Source organism: Echeneis naucrates, chromosome 21 (genome assembly GCF_900963305.1).
Source record: "Echeneis naucrates chromosome 21, fEcheNa1.1, whole genome shotgun sequence".
In the NCBI taxonomy this organism is placed as follows: domain Eukaryota; kingdom Metazoa; phylum Chordata; class Actinopteri; order Carangiformes; family Echeneidae; genus Echeneis; species Echeneis naucrates.
Genome location: NC_042531.1, coordinates 4,404,139 through 4,420,365, shown reverse-complemented (window position 1 = coordinate 4,420,365; position 16,227 = coordinate 4,404,139). Strand labels below are relative to the sequence as shown.

General features: G+C 41.0%; 1 protein-coding gene across 1 annotated transcript in view; it reads left to right on the top strand.

Moving 5' to 3' along the window:
* The window catches only part of slc49a4 (solute carrier family 49 member 4), a 41,238-nt gene extending 25,756 nt beyond the window's left edge, over nucleotides 1–15,482 (top strand). The window contains exons 7-9 of the mRNA XM_029493010.1: nucleotides 4,603–4,730; nucleotides 7,720–7,902; nucleotides 14,209–15,482. Of these exons, the coding sequence (XP_029348870.1) occupies nucleotides 4,603–4,730; nucleotides 7,720–7,902; nucleotides 14,209–14,324 (427 nt within the window). The 3' untranslated portion in view covers nucleotides 14,325–15,482. The remainder of the gene's footprint in view (nucleotides 1–4,602; nucleotides 4,731–7,719; nucleotides 7,903–14,208) is intronic.
* Nucleotides 15,483–16,227: the final 745 nt, after the last annotated feature.

Here is a 16,227-nt window from a genome sequence, read left to right as displayed (position 1 = left end):
GCAGCTCCAAACTTCTAGCTGTGAAAATAAAAAAGAGGTGTAAATCTGAGGGGTCTGGCAGTGATTACAATGACTTCAGAAAATATATGTACTTTCACTGCTGCCACTCTCGTTTTTCCTCCCCTTTTTTTTGGTAAAACAGTTTTCCCAAATAAGAAGAAAAAAAATCTAAATTAAATTCATAGATTTGCGGTACCTGTAACAGGTTATGGTACCAAAAATGATTCCATTCTACTTTGCCATCAGCTCCATTTGGACCTCAACAGCTTTTTATATTAAAACCACCTGTTCATGTCATGAATGTGCAATGTAGCATAAAAGATGGAACGAACTGTCCTGTAATTCCTGCAAGTTTTCAATTCACTCACTGTGTGATAGCGTTGCCTGTGATTTCACAAGCTGGAAAACAAGATTAGGAACTAGCACCATTCGGACCTTCCTCACGGTGGAATAGCTCTGGTCTCTTTGACACAAAGATGACTGCACTATTCATAACCTAATAAATAACCAATTCCATCGTAAAGTTGACTTGACTTAAAGTGGGGTGGTTCTCCCTCTTACTCCCTTCATCGGATTTACTCTCTCTTAATATATGATATGAATCCAACGACACTGTGATAGAGTGAGGCGAATAGATGCTAATGCATTTGCCACTTCACCTGCCGTGATGAATAGGGAGCTACATTGCGAAGACAAAGTGTGGAGTCTGCAGAAGCAGGGAATTCATTCTTGCTCTGAAGGATATATGTTAGCTGTAAGCTGAGGCCCAATCAGCAGTTCCAGGCCGGCTGACTGTTTTCTTTAAGTTGTAATCACTAAAATGAGCCCATAACTCCAACTGTTAATCAATGAAGCTGTTTGCAGCATGAGATGAGTGTATGTAAACGTAGCTGTTGAGTTATTGGTGTTGATCACGTGGCCATAGACAGATGGATTAGATGCTCGCTCTTTAGTGCTACATTTGATAGTTAAATGAAATTCAGATTCAACAATTGGCTCAATGTCATTTGTTCTATGTGCCACTGTTCTGCTCAGATTGGTTTGGGGGTCAGGTTTGAATTTATCCTCAACAAGAATCTGGAGTGATTTGATTGCAGCTCTTTAATGCTGCCTGTTAATTAGGCAAACCCTAATTCCTGCACAAGATATTGTTCTCATTGTTATTTACTGATCCAAAGTCATCTCATAAACTAAAGTTAGAGACGGGACTTTTATTTTATGTTTAAAAAGCAGTGATGGATGTATTGATTGGAAAAACTGTTTCTGAAACGTTTTGTTTTTAGTTGTGTGATAAAGCTTCACGACTGCAAAACCAAAACTTCAATTTTTCATACATAGTCATTGTATTATTACCATTACTAATATTTGAAATTACACTTTTTTCTTTTTGCCATTTCAGTATAAGCTGACATGATTTACATTTATATTTGGGTAAAAATGCAAAGCTAGAGCATAATTGAGATGATAACCACCTATAACTTGTTGCTGCCATTCCTGGGTAATGGAAAATAGGAAGAAGGCATTCTCATTTGGTAACATCAGTTTTTCTATTCACATCTCCCCTTTCATTATGATGTCCATTGGGAAATGAGCCTGCAGATGCAATCTCGCTACAGTACTTTGATTAGAGCCATGTTGAAAAACAACAGAAACAGATATAACTAAATGGCATCCTTCTTCTTTATTCCTCTAACCCCATAAAACTAAATGCTGTCTCTTTTTGCCTTCTCCCTCTCCTCCTCCATCCTGCTGGAACATGGCGTCATTAAATACATTCCTCGGAAAGCCAGTGGTAATGAACTGAGCAGAGAGCAGTCTTTGTCCCTTGTCCCAGCCACTAAAAGCCCTTAAGATGTTAATGTCAAAATGCGAGTTTTTATTCGCCACTAGCTGTCCCTCTCCTTCCAGCTAGCACAGTCCTAAGCCAATTCTGAGCCCAGGTTGCCTCAGGGGGCGGAAAATTCCCCCATTTTAAATAGTTTTTTGTGTTGCAATTTCACATTTTAAATAGCTTACCCTTCCGCAAAGTTACATTTCTTGGGGGAGCCGCATCTGCCCTTTGCCAACAAACATTGGCTGCATGCAAGTATTTCACTGCCTGCGCCTTTCTGGTGGATAGCTGAGTGGCAAGCATCGTAATACAGCAGCTTCAGTTAATGCTGCTGGTGGATGCTGCACCCATCATGGAAACATTTGATCAAAATCTGCCAACTGTTTTAATTTTATGGCCCAGTCAGGAGCTGATTGGAAAGCAGCAGCATTTTTTTCTGTATATTATTTCATACGGATTGAGAAGGGGGGAAAAATAACTAACAAGGTCCCTCATTATCTTCCCATTACTAGCCCGGTAAAGCAGGGGAAAGGGAGCGAGGGAGGGGGAGCTCTAAGAAAACAGAGCTGGTTTATCCTCCTTCACATCACAAAGGTCTGAGCCAGACAATACTCCAGGTTAATGAGATGAGATAGAGCAAACACAAATGAGTATCAACTATATTCTCATTTGTTTTACCTGAAAATCCATGATTGCCATCTTACGCCATCTACATCTATTTCTTTATTTGGTGCATGCCCCTTACTAAAAATATAAACAGGCCTAAATGATAACACCACACTGATATTCATCATACGCCGCAGGCACTAGGAGAGCAGAAAATGGAATCTGATTCTACATGACTTAAATGATGTTATCTTTATGGCCAATAGATCACGTTTGGCGTGTAAAAGATGCGCTTTTAATTCCGACATTGCCTTACAAGATGACATGACCCTCTTTTAGTCATGTAACAAAGGTTTTCAATTACTTTTACTGGAGAGAAGCATTCAGTATAATTCCAAATAAATATGTTTTAGTCTTGCTGTCAACAAGTTCTATGGAAACACTGAAACCAACAAAAAGCGCCCACTTGCTGTGTGGGTGGCCTGTATTTGACCCATATTAAAATCGAGGCCAAATCTCCATTTTTCTCAGTACACTTTGTTTTAATGACAATGATTAAACATTAAGGACTGAGAAGTTTTCAATAATTTCTAATGTTTTTAAAGATAAGTTTGGGAACATTTAAAACAGAGCAATAGAAAAACACAGACCGTTATGGCCTTGCCCTTCAAAAACAAAACTTTTCACACCAGGATGTTGAGCTTTGCTGATCGGATGTAAGCCAGTGGCGTTCCAGGGCCAAACGCTGCTCACCTATATTAGTTTAATTGAAACTATCTCGCACCTGGCTCATTCTGGCAATCAGTGACCAAGTTCTTTATCAAGTGGACTCAGAGGCCATTGGAGCTTGGGTATGGGGGGGAAGGAAAAAAAAAAACTACTTATGGCATTTCTGCCCGGAGGATCGATTGGAATTGATGCAGGGGAGTAGCCTGTGATCCTCTATGCAAAGAGATTTAGCTGGGTGCAGGCGAAGGATTTCGTCCCTTTCTGGCACCAGGGGGGAAGGCTGAAGGGCTGTGGATATGAGCCAGTCAGTGGCAGATGGGTGATGGAGATTTGAGGGGTGTAGCTGTGGGCAGAGAAACTAGACATCTCTGTGTAGTGGCTTGGAACTCAAACTGTCTGCCTCTTCCAGTGCACCCGGCTCATTTTTTTTAAATCATAAATATGACAGCTTCAGATCTGTTTATCAGAAAAGGAGGAATTATACCCCTTAGCTCTAAGGGGTAGCTCTAAATTCTTTCCAAGTTGTTTGAAGTCCGCAGTTAGGAATACAGAATGTTGAGGATGTCCTGCAAACACAGAGGCAATATGTTGAGGCTGTGAATGACAGCCCACAAAACCACAGGAGTTATTCATGTCATCTAAAAAAGCCATCCCAGGATGTTCTGAGTGGAGATGTTCTCATTATCTGACCAACGGGTGATTTCCCTTATCCCCCTGGCCCTAAGCACACTGACAGAACTTCACAACCTAGCTGAACTAATCAGCCATTTCCAGCACTTCTTTTTCACTCTTGCATTAGGTTCATTGTCAGGTTCAGCCCTCTTTCCTCAAGCAGTTCGTCTGTGCGCAACAAAACAAAAGCAATTAGTGTCTGTCTTCACTACAGACTTCTCTAGCTCCATCTAATCTCTTCACAGGCATACACATACACACCCAGAGGAGTGGATAGGAGTTAATGAACTATGAAGGTTTAGAAAGGGCTACAAAGAGAAACCACAATGCTCAAGAGAGTTTCAGAATGACCAAATGCTCTGTCTTCCACAATATAAAATAATGCACATTGCAAGTCTCTGTTTAGCTGGTGAGACTAATTGAATCAAACCTTGAAGTAGTGTCTGCTTCTGTAATGACAAGTGCAACTGACGTACACAGAAATCAGTGGGTGAGGGAAATGATCTAGTTTCTCTGCAACAGTGCTTGTCTCCAGTAATAGATTGTGGCAGAAGTCGCAGAAGAAACAGACATTGAAAAATTGCATTGCTACTCATTGTGTTTACGAAGGATGCCTCTTTTCCACAAGATGCTGTCAGTGCTCACTTCAATAATCATGTTTCCTTTTTGTCCTGCTGTTTTTTTCAGATGAACGTCTTGAATATGTAATACTCAATGTTATTTTTTAAATAAAAATATTGATGTCCTCTACCCTTCACACCCAGGTTTGCAGACTCTATTCGGGGGATGCTGAAGCTCATCCTTGTACTGATGCTTGCAGGAGCCTCTCTGGCATCGACCTGGTTCACGCTCACCTGTCTGAGCAGGCTCACACACCTTCCCTCTACTACAGGTGGGTCCAAGGTGACACTGTCATACAGCTGATGCAGCTGGGAGGCTCTGATATACCCCAGAGCCAAAATGTGCTCAGTGGGCTGTTCAGAGAGATTTGCCAAAGGTGGGACAGTTCACACAGAATTATTATATGCATTTGCAATGAGCCAGACCCCAGGTGTATTTCCTCTCTGTGTGCAGCTTTGTACAAATAGATTAGTTTGTTTGTGTAGGCTCTTGATTCCATCTGATTGACTAGAATAGAAATTATTGTCATTCATTGTACAGATTACAAATAAATAAAGAGCACTGCTCCTGATTAAAAGTACTTTAAAAGATTATGAGAAATTTAAAAAACCACAGCCAATAGTGCAAATGTAAAATAATTAAATTAACTTAATTGTTGCACTAGATTCACAATATTCATGCACGTTCTCTAAGCTAAACAAAAAGACATACCAGCATGTTGTTCAAAGCCATTGATTCTTTCCATCATCATGCATCATTCACCAGCCATTGCTCTCTTTCTGTCTTGTGTCCTCTTATTTGAGACGCTGGCAGTCTGTAGCAGCAGCCAGGCTCCAACCTTGTTCATCCACCTGGCACATTGTACACAGGGGTGGCGTGATACTGCAGCAAAATCTGCCAAAACCCTCATTATCCCAGTGGGGGATGGTTAGTAGCACAGATAAATCGTTGTAATCTGCAGTTTTTGTGCTGACAACTGACCAGTCTCTGGAATGATAAAGTCAGTAATTAGCTGTCATCCTATCTTAAGTCCTTGACATTCTAAATGAAATCCACATTATTCAAAGCAGCAAGTCAATACCTGACACGTGCTGTCCCAAGTATAAGAAGGCACATGCAAATACTAGACTTAATTTTTGCATTATCATCTTCATTTAGGTTGCTCAAATATGCTTTTCTAATGTAGCTGCAAAGAAAATTATTATTTTTGACTTTGTTACAAAGCTGACAGTGGGAGACAATCTAAAATGAGGCCCATGGGAAATGATGTGCACGTTGAGGTCTGCCATTGTCTAAATCAGGAAAATAAACTGCAGATTAATTAATAGTGACCCTAATTATTGTGATTAGTTGTATCCCTAAATACGTACATGTTTAATCCTTAATTATAACATGATATAATGTATTGAAAAACACAGTCGGCACTTGAGGCCGGTGAGGTTGTGTCCCCTGTTCTCCCACTGTGCTAATCTCATGTCCCATTTCTTTACGGGATCCACTACAGTGTGTGAGCTGGTGGCAAAAAGCCTAATTCAATAACATGAGGGGAAAAGTGCAATGGTTGAAGGGCTCCTAAGGGTTTGATATCAGTGCTTCATTAGGGTTGAATAAAGACAAGCAGGGGAGAAGCCAGCGTTTGATGGCCACACGAATGCCGCCTGGGTTCCCTGTCACAGGCAGTCAGGCGGGCGAGGGCCCTCAGAGGCAGTGTGATTAAAGGGACGTGCAGGCTAATGGGAAGCTCATTTGGCCCAATCTGCTGTGATAAGGGAGATGGAGGGTGCCGCAAAGCTCAAGAGGTGATGGCTTAATCTCACCGCACATCCCCTCTAATACGCGATCACGCATTTTACTTTTAGTACCAGCCAGAAGACTACATCTGAGACTAGGTCCTGAGATGGCCAAACATACCGAGCACTCTTTGATTAGTGTGCAAACATAACCATCCACACGCACACTTATCTGTCAATGAAATGCTGTTTGTTGTAGCGATAAGCCAATACTGCACTAATTAAACCAGCAACACTCTTGTCAAGCCTGAGGAGCTTGTGAGACAAGCTGTGCACTCAATGGGCCACTGCGCATTTTGGCAAAAGAATAAGAAATCATGTTTTGATATGTTGTTGAATCTGTTGAATTATTTACATCTTCATGCTGAGTGTGCAAGTAAACTAATAACAACTATGTATTGCAAAAGAAAGTGAAATTCAAATTGAATTGCTGTCACAGAGCCATAAAAACTGCTGATGACACGCTTTGCATAAGGAGGAACTTTACTCCCCGTCTGGCAGAGTTAGAAGTAGGGCTGGGTGTCAAATATCGATACTTGTTTGCTGTATCCTAAGGCCTAGTAAAATCTAGAACCCTGCATATGTCTTATTTGATTACAGACAATAAATTAAGATAATTTTAGCCATTATTTTAAACTTTTTATTTATTTATTTTAATGTTTCCCCGGGGGTTTTGTGTGTGTGTGTTATGGTTTTTATTTTTCATAGTAGTTGCTGATGTTATTTTATTTTAAATAATCTTATCTTATTTATTATATATTGCTAAGTTGGATGCTTCCAAGCTCCCATTTAGTTTTGTAGGAATAAGTGTTGACAACAAAGAGTCCGTTTGTTCAGCTGATAATCTTATACGGCTGCTTGTTTTGAGAAAAGATTGAACATTTAGGACTTCAGGCTTCTTTGATACATTAAATGTCATCTTTACTCAAGTCAAGTTTCACAAGTACAGAGAAATGCACTAGTGGGTACCTTGAGGTTTAAGCTGATCCTTTATATAATTGAGATCTTGAAATAGGAGTTCAATATGAACAGATGGAGTAAGCCAGAAACACACAAACCTGCCAAATTTGATTTATTTGGTTATACTGCAGACCAGGTGGAAGGAGTGGTGGACTTGGGAGGAGAGGTGTTATATTGTTTGGGTTGCAAACTTGGCATTTTTCATCAAAATGCCTTTAGTGTTTTAGTTTTCTTTCCAGTAAATTGCCACCTTCAGGGATGGCATTCTAAATAAAATGCTCTGGGATAAGGGCTCATCATAAATCTCAGTGCTGTGGAGAACAAATGGCACTGTAGGAACCTTTTGAATGTGGCATTAATCATGGCTACTGTGCCATGTTTTTCTAACAGTTGCTAAGATTGAATTTGATGCCCAATAACATCAAATGTCCCAGGTTAAACTTCAATTTATTGTTTTTTTGTGTTTGTTTGTTTGTTTGTTTATTTTTTGGTTCTTTTGCTCTCTCACAGCCATCCTGTACACTTCCTGCATCCTGGTGGGCATTTTTATCAACAGCAGTGTGCCAATATTCTTTGAGCTCTTCATCGAAACAGTGTACCCAGTCCCTGAAGGCATCACCTGCGGAGTGGTCACTTTCCTTGGCAACCTGTTCACCGGCCTGCTCCTCTTCTTTCTTACCTTTTACTGCACAGGTAAGACAGCAGCACAGTTAAAATCCCTGTTGGGGCACTAACGTTTTGAAAGGCGTTTATTTATCTTCTATGACCATTCGTGGCTATTCGTGGGTTTAGGCTAGGCCACGTAAATATTTCCTCTCTAGTTCTGATTTTTGTCAATGGAAAATGTCTGAATGTTCTCCATTCAGAGGATTTCTTTGCCCTGCGGGTTTCTCTCCCCTCCTGAAAGCCACAGCCTCCATTGTTTCCAAAAATCTATTTGAAGCCTCGTGAATGCTGCCAATAAAATGTGGACAGCGGGTGAATTAGGTTCCGCTGTAATCAATGTATTCAGCACAAAGACAGCATCCTACTGTAATTTAGCCTCAGATTTATTTTCAGTTCACTGCCTGGCATGAATCTGATGATTGATTTGTGGCCACAGCAGACAGGCCAGCATGTCATCTGCTTTTCTTCTGCCTTTGTGGTTTTCACAAAGAAAAGTGAATTCATAAGCGAACTGAACTCAGAGAGCGATCCGTGTGTGCGCGCGCATGCGTGCGTTTTGTGTGTATGTTTGTATTTACTCAGGAATATGTTAACGTTTTGTGTGTGTGTCTTCACGCTGATCTTTGCTCATCTGTCTTTGGTTTCATTATGCTTCATTTAAGTTTAGCGGCATCACACCACCAATCTGCTGGAGAGACAGATCCATCTCTGACACACACACACACGCACGCACACACTCCTTCCACCCTGTTTGTTTAAGTAAATAAGAAATATATTTTCAGACCCGCATAAATATTCATGAGCTTCATCCTTCTCTGCCAAATCCTTCCGATTGCTAATGACAGCTGCTGGCTGACAACTGTATCGTGATCCTGCCTGTAGGTTGCCTCACTAGTGCAGGTAAATATGATTCTTGTTTGGGTGGAGGTGCAGTTGCCCCTCAGGGGCCACAAACAAGTGCGACAGCCAGGGATTGAAAGCAGCTTGCCTTGTCATGGAAAGCAGGTATATAATATTCACCACTAACCCATGATGAAGTTACCATGGCTAGAACTAATGATTATTTCTTTGGTAGTGCAATATGGATCATATTCCAAAAAGAAAATAATGAAAAATGCACATCTTAACTTCCCAGAGTCCAGTGATAAATTCTCTCTTGGATGGATACCAAGGGTTTAAAATTTGCTGATCAACCATTTAATTAGTTGATGGATCATTTCTGTCTTTAGCTGTAGTTAATTTCATTCTTAAGGTCAATATTTGTGAGGATATTGACATTATTCACTTCAGAAATTGAGTTTGAATGAACCTAAAAGCTGTTATTAAAGATCTGCAGTTTGGCAAATGGACTGAAGTACAGAGCAGATGCAGGTCTGGCTCAGTTTCACATGTCTGAATTACTGAGAATGAAGCTGGAGTGATATTACACTGATCAGTTAAAGGTTGGTTTAGTTATAGTCACAGTAAACAACAACAATATTTGACCAATAACATAAACAAAAATGATTCAGATGACAAGTAATGTACTTTGTATGCTCTCAGAATCAGTAGTGTGTCAGCAGGGCGATGAATCATAAGTTAGACAGCAGTATAGGAAGTGATGATAGACAGATCATAGATAGAGCAGCTGCAGGCCAACACACACACACACAAAATCACATTCTCACTCACTCAAAATCATAGAAGAGCTCATAAAAAATACATGTTAGATCCTCTGCTTGACTCTTCTGTTTGCAATGCTGAATGATGGTAGTGTCAGGTGTGTTTGAAACTGCATGCATCTTAGTGTTCCACATTTTGTGTTTAGCTGTGCACTTAACATGTCCTCTGTGGGCGCACAAGTATGTGTATCTTGTGTGCATATGTGCTTGAGTGAGCCAAGCAAGCGTCTGATGTGCTGAGATGGATCCTGACAACTTCTTTGTGACAGCTGCAGACAAGATCAAGCTGGGATGATGGGAGATTTTTGCTGCTCCTCTTTTCACTCCCCAACCTGTAGTTGCCTAATAGGCTGTGATGGATTGAAAGTTTGCACCGCTGCAGGCACCGTACATTCGGGTTTGCAGATAACTACGTTGTAGATAAATCACATACTTTTCCAACAATATAGTAACAGAACTTTCTGCAGGCACCAACTCTTCTACTCACAGAGCTCATCGTAGATTTCTATGGCACCAAGGACTAACACAGACAATGCCTCTTAGTGTGATCAGCTAATTGTTGGTATTTATGTTTTCATACGACGTGCTGACAATTCTAAAAAATAATAATTATCTCCAGTCTTAAATGTTATACTTCTTGTGTGCTATAATTATGATTTTTTTTGGGGGGGGTGTATAGTAATTGCTGCATAACCACAGGGAACAGAGGAAATGATGGATAAACTTTATTCATTTACTCTCCAAGAGTGGTCAATAGCGGTTGAAATGAATGTCAGTGTTTACTGTTGTTCCTGTCACATCACAAGTATCACAAGGTGTTACACTATCCAGCTTGTCCCAGTCCATCACTTTGACAGCGACTGCCCTGACTGTCTTCAGTAAGTTGACCAATAAATTGTTGTCCTTGTTTTAACTACCAGTCATCACTGGAGCTTGTCTCACCTAACATTTTAAAAACAGACATTTCAAAAACTCTGATGTTGTCCAATCACTGCAGCAGGGGAATTAAAGAAGCTCCTGTTTCTTGTCGTGTTTGTTAATCAGCTGTTTTCCTGAAGAGATCGCTCCTGCGAAGATTAATTAGATTATGTAAATACTCCTCAGAGGTATTCTAGTGGGCCGTTTCATGACTCTAATTTCCTCTCTGTTGTCCCATAAAGGATGCGGTAAATAATATGCAGACTTCAGAACTGATAAATTCTGCAGCAGCCTCGTCTTTTCAGAACCCTTTCAAGTCTTGATATTGAAAATTTTGAGATTTCCATCTATTTCCACTCTATAGCTCATTTTCCAGTTTTCCTTTCGGCTGCCCATTTCTTGTTGTGCTCTCTGAATTATGGCTTCTTTTTCTAGTGAGCGGAGTGACATTCATGAATTAAGCCCTGTGTCCATTTTAATATCCATGAGCGCCTGGTCTTGGTTCAATGAGCCCTATCTGGCCTCTTGACTATTTTTATGTTTAAAATCAGAAATCAGTCTCTGAGCCATGCAGTTCAGAAACATGACTGGAGCCTCCAAGCCATAAATCTATGCTTGTCGTTCTCTTTCAATTTCACCTGCTGTGTGTTTGTGTCACTTAGCTTTGGGTGCAATACAAAGCAGCAGATTGAGGGGCAAAATAGTCTTAAAGGTTTTATGCAGAAGGTAGGGAGGGAGAGAAGGTGTTGAGTTGTGAGTTTCTGTCGTGCATTGGAGGAAGCAGAAATTATTCAGCACAGAGAAATAATTCCTGCAGACAATGCTTGTTTCTGTATCTTCATCTGTGACCTCCGTCTCCTCAAGTGAAGGCCACAGCGGTAAAGGAGAACTGCGCCGCATTAATTACAAGGATGCATTGACCTCAATTACGTCTAGTTAATGCCGTAAGATGCCTGTCGACCCCGTCTCTGCCGTCATCTGCGGCACAGCTCTGCTGACACTGACTAATACACCAATAAGCTGTGGAGACGATGTCCGATGAGCCCGCTGATGTCCTCTGAACATATTCGCACGGTCACCGTGATCCCGGTAGCAGTGACCATCAGACCTGTTGCCTGAGACTGCGTCCAGTTAAAAAAAAAAAAAATCTGTGTGAATAGACAAAACTTGCCACAAGGCATTAACAGTCACATTTGCAAATAAAAATCAATTTCAATAACTCCTTAAGTTATTTAAAAAGTTCAATAAAATCCAATCTTTGAATAATTCAAACAAGTGACACCATGGAAGGACACCATGAAAAATAAATGCGTATTTATGACAAAGGATTTTGAAGAAGCGATTTTTATTAGGCTGAGCATCTCAGGTTTTTTAGAGCAAGTGCAGTCACCTTCAGTGCTCAACCTAGAAATCTGTCGCTGCTCACTTCATTACAGGAAAGTTTAAAGGGCTGCTACACAGCCAGATATGTCTGTCCTTTAAGTAATGATCATTAAAATCTGATAATCAACTTTAAAGCAAACCGGTGAGCAGAGCAGACTCCAGAAGCAGAACAAAGTGACTTCATCCTTCTCTCTTTCCTTTCATCCTATTTGCTCTAATCTTTTCCCTTCATCCTCATCCTCCTCCTCAGTCCCCCTCCCTTCTGTTTACTGTTTGGCCCAACTTCATCTGTATTTCCTCCAAACTTTACTTTCTATGTCCTCTGAGATGGGGCGGGGGGGTTGAATTACTCTGAGGCACCTTAGCATTCTTCTCAGACTGCATGGCCAAACAACCATCCAAAACGGCTGTGTGTATCCAACTTTAAATGGACAAGTCTTCGGCTGGGCATACATGTGAGAAAATTAGAGAGTTTGACGGAGAAGACTTTAGGTCAGATAAACACAACTCCATTAACCCGTCTCCACGCCGGGTCTCCCCCTGTCCGGCTCACACACTCCTGATTAATGAGGCTGCTTCGGAAGTCTCGACACCATACTGCAAACACCCTCATCCAATCCCTCATCTCCCTCTGCTCTCAAGCACCTTCTTCACCTTTCTTTTACTTCAATTTATCCTTGACGCTCATCTTCACACCTCTTACCCCACATTCTTTCTCTTCACGGCCAAGGTGAAGAATTAAGGTTCGTGTCTTAGAGCCAAACCTCATAATTTACTGCGGAGAGGCTATATTGTGTACTCTGAGGCATCAATCTCTTCAAGCATTGATCCGGTCCTCTTTGAGCCAGGGCAGCTGATTGGCACCATAAAAAGCCTCTCAGACAAAAAAAGACTGGAAGTGGAGTCAACGTGAGTTGAAACACATTGCTGCTCACAAAGCCCTGCTGCGTATACAAACTGATTACTTTATATTTAGTCCGGCTTGTTATCAGGACCTGGGCAGTGTCTTTACTGCTACCTGACTGAGATGCTGACGCTGCCATGATGCATAGGCTCTGCCTAATGTTTCTGCCAGGACTGAAGCGGGATGGCTTCACAGTGGGAGCGACTTCATGCCCTCGAAACACAAAGAAACACATTTATTGATTTTTGAGAATGGCCTTCAGTCAGATGTGATTGTGGGCTGTGCAGGAAGAAAGTCTTGAGTTTCTGCATCACAGAGGCTGAAAACAAGGAGAAGATGTCTGTGTGCTAATGAGTCAACATCCCAGCGGTACAGTGCAGTTGCGAGCTTCCAGTCTGCCACCCGATTCTGCATTGTTGCAGACAGCCGAAGCACCTTTCCTGTGGTTAATGGAGCTTGAACCGAGCTGAGAAAATAGAACACCTCGTTCTGCACCATGTTTAGGTTCAAGTGTAGGTCAGTGATAATGGGGAACACTGCCAGTGTCATTGAATTATTCAAAATCATCACGAAAGACAGCTCTTCTTATTTCCTATTTCGTGTGTCTGGAATTCTTATTGATTAGCCATTAGTCCTATATGATTATAAATTATTCAGTGTCACTTCATACCTACTCTCATTATTTTGCATGATTTATATTTCATTATGGGACAAAATCTGGTGACACACCGGGGCCTGGTGCTGAGGCCAAGGTCAAATCAGCGGTTATTTTCAGTCCAGATTTTATCTTATTTTTAATGAGTGCAACAGCTAATGTTTGCATATGTGCATTTAAGTTTTTAATGTGCCTGATTCCACTTTAACGAATGTTATCTACATGAGCTTTAAATGTATTTTGGGTTTTACTTAATATTCACCTCTACACCACTGTAATTAGGGGCACACTTAATGACTGTAGGCCAGAGGACAACCCCGCACACCGACGTGATTGTTGAGCAAGTCATTTTTAAAACCATGAGCATTCATCGCATCCAGTTTTTGTTATTCACCAGATTCTGCCACAGGGGTATTAGTGAGGTCTAACGCTGACATCTGGTCTGCAGTCAAAGTTGGTCAGGGCTGTGTCCAGACCGGTCAAGGAGGAAAGCCGTTCCTTTAACAGAGATGCTGTCATGTTGAAAACCGGGAGCACCAGCCGTTTTCACAAAATTGATGGAGGCACACTCTTTTTTTTTTTTTCGGTTACAATTTGTCTCCGCAGACTTTTGGCAACATAGTTTTATTAGGAAGCAAAGGAAAAGCAAAAGAATAAGATAATAGAAGTAAAAGGAAAAAAAAAAAAAGCCAAGCAAATACAAAATAAATAACTCTTCAGGACACTGAATACTCTGTCTTCTGGTGTGAGCGAGAGTGCTTAAAATCTAACCACAAATATGTCTCTTGTTTTTTCCTCTCTCCTTCCTTCAGAGCTGTCATGGCTCAACTGGTGTCTAACGGGCTCCTGTCTCTTCAGCCTCGTCCTCATCCTCTTCTTCAGGGAGTCTTACGACCGACTCTACTTGGACGTCTTTGTCTCCGTGTGATACTGAAGGTGGAAAAAGAAAAGCGGGACAACTTCAAGGGACTAAGTAATTATTGTTGCACAAAGCAGAAGGGATAAAGGACGTCAAGGGAAACTGGAAAAAAAACCCACACTCTTAAGATGCTAAGATTTTAAGGGTGTAAATGTATATAAATTGGTAACGATGATGATGGATTGCAGTTGTATGGCTGCTGAGAAGAATCACAGCGCAGTTCTACTTCAAATGTTTACTCTTTGTGTGATCATTTCAATGCCGTATGTCTCCAAAACATCATTACCTGTTTTTATGTCAGTCTGTTTGTATGTAAACAAACGTTTGTGAACGGTTTAATTTTTTTAACCAGGCACGGCATGATGGACTGTTAGCTCTCATTGTTTACAGATGTCGTCAGCGTGGCCCGCCTGAAGCTGCTCTGTTCGCTTTCCTTGATAGTCTCTAGAATAACATGAACGCTGAAAGCTCACAAGCTGGATGTCACTGACTCCGGATCAGCTCCAAGTGTCATCTCCTCAAGAGGTAATGAAGGATGATAAAGGGAGAACGTCATCAGCCAATCAGCAGGCCTGGCTGGGCTGAGTCACGGATGAACCGGCGACCTCCTGGTGGTTTAGTGCTGCTCCAACCTGCGGGCTGCAATTGGCCCGACACCATAAAGTGGCCTGAGGTACTGCTGTCGTTGAGAGGCAGGCACTTAGGTTAAGTTTAATCACTCTCTCGAGATAAATATTATGCAAAAAAGAATCTAGATTTATGATTTGATGCCAGCTACAACATGGCCTTGGATTGGATGAGCTCGCACTTTTTTCAGTTTGAACTGTTCCACAGTCACATCTCAGAAGTTGTTAATGGTGTCAATTTATAAGAGACTTGTATTTTAATCTGACTGAACCCTGTTCATTTATTTTTTACACTTTTTAATCATTTGTTGTCAGCAGCCTGCCGGTATTTACTGGAAATGTCACAACACTAACACTGTTAGCACTCAGTTTCACACCAACAGGATGTTGATGGAGATAATTTTATTGTACATACACGTGGATTATGTTGTAAATGCCAAGGTGCTCGTCCTCCACAGCACCAGCAGGTGTATCTTCGCCAACTAAAGTCTACTGACCCAAAAAAAAAAAAAAAAAAAAAAACTGAAGGTAAAAAGGAAAAGAAGTTAACATTTGATTTACAAAACCGGAGCTTTGACAAAAATTTGCTCCATACCTAGAGGGACATAACCACAAAGAGACACACAAAGTCACTTAGAGACAAACTTTTTTCTGTAACTGGTCCATGAATTCTTCTTGTGTGTCTATCTTGCACAGCAGCTAAGAGAGGTGTTTCATGTGATTTCCTGTGGGTTATTAGGAGACTATTAACGTCTTTCACAGTGATTGATTTTTTTATTTTTTTATTTTCATTCTCCTTGTACAGAAAAGGTCTTTTACCTTTTGACGTGTTGCCTTAATTGCCGGTGTTCTGTCTCCGTCTCTTCCACACTGTGACTCTATTTTTGTCTGTAAAGATATATATACTCTAAGGTCATGGTCTCCTGTTTTAAAGCTCACAATCTGCAAATCTCCTGGGTTTGGGTTATATATGTCTTTGTTCTGTGAAACGGAAAAAGAGCAAATGTGACTGTAATATTTTCAGCACCTTATTAAAATGAACATTTTAAGAATAATACTCCTGTACTTCATTGCTTATAGGCTAAAGGCGGCTGTAAAATATTTCCCCATAGATCTTTCCACATTTCCATCAGTGGTCTGTCATTGGCTGTTCAACATGTGACTAAAATTTGTTCCCGTTTGCTCAGGTATGGAAACACATTTTACACACACACACACACACACACACTTTTTCCTTTTCTTTCACATGTGGTGTATTTAACTGTTGGGCCAACCTGACAGAAAAT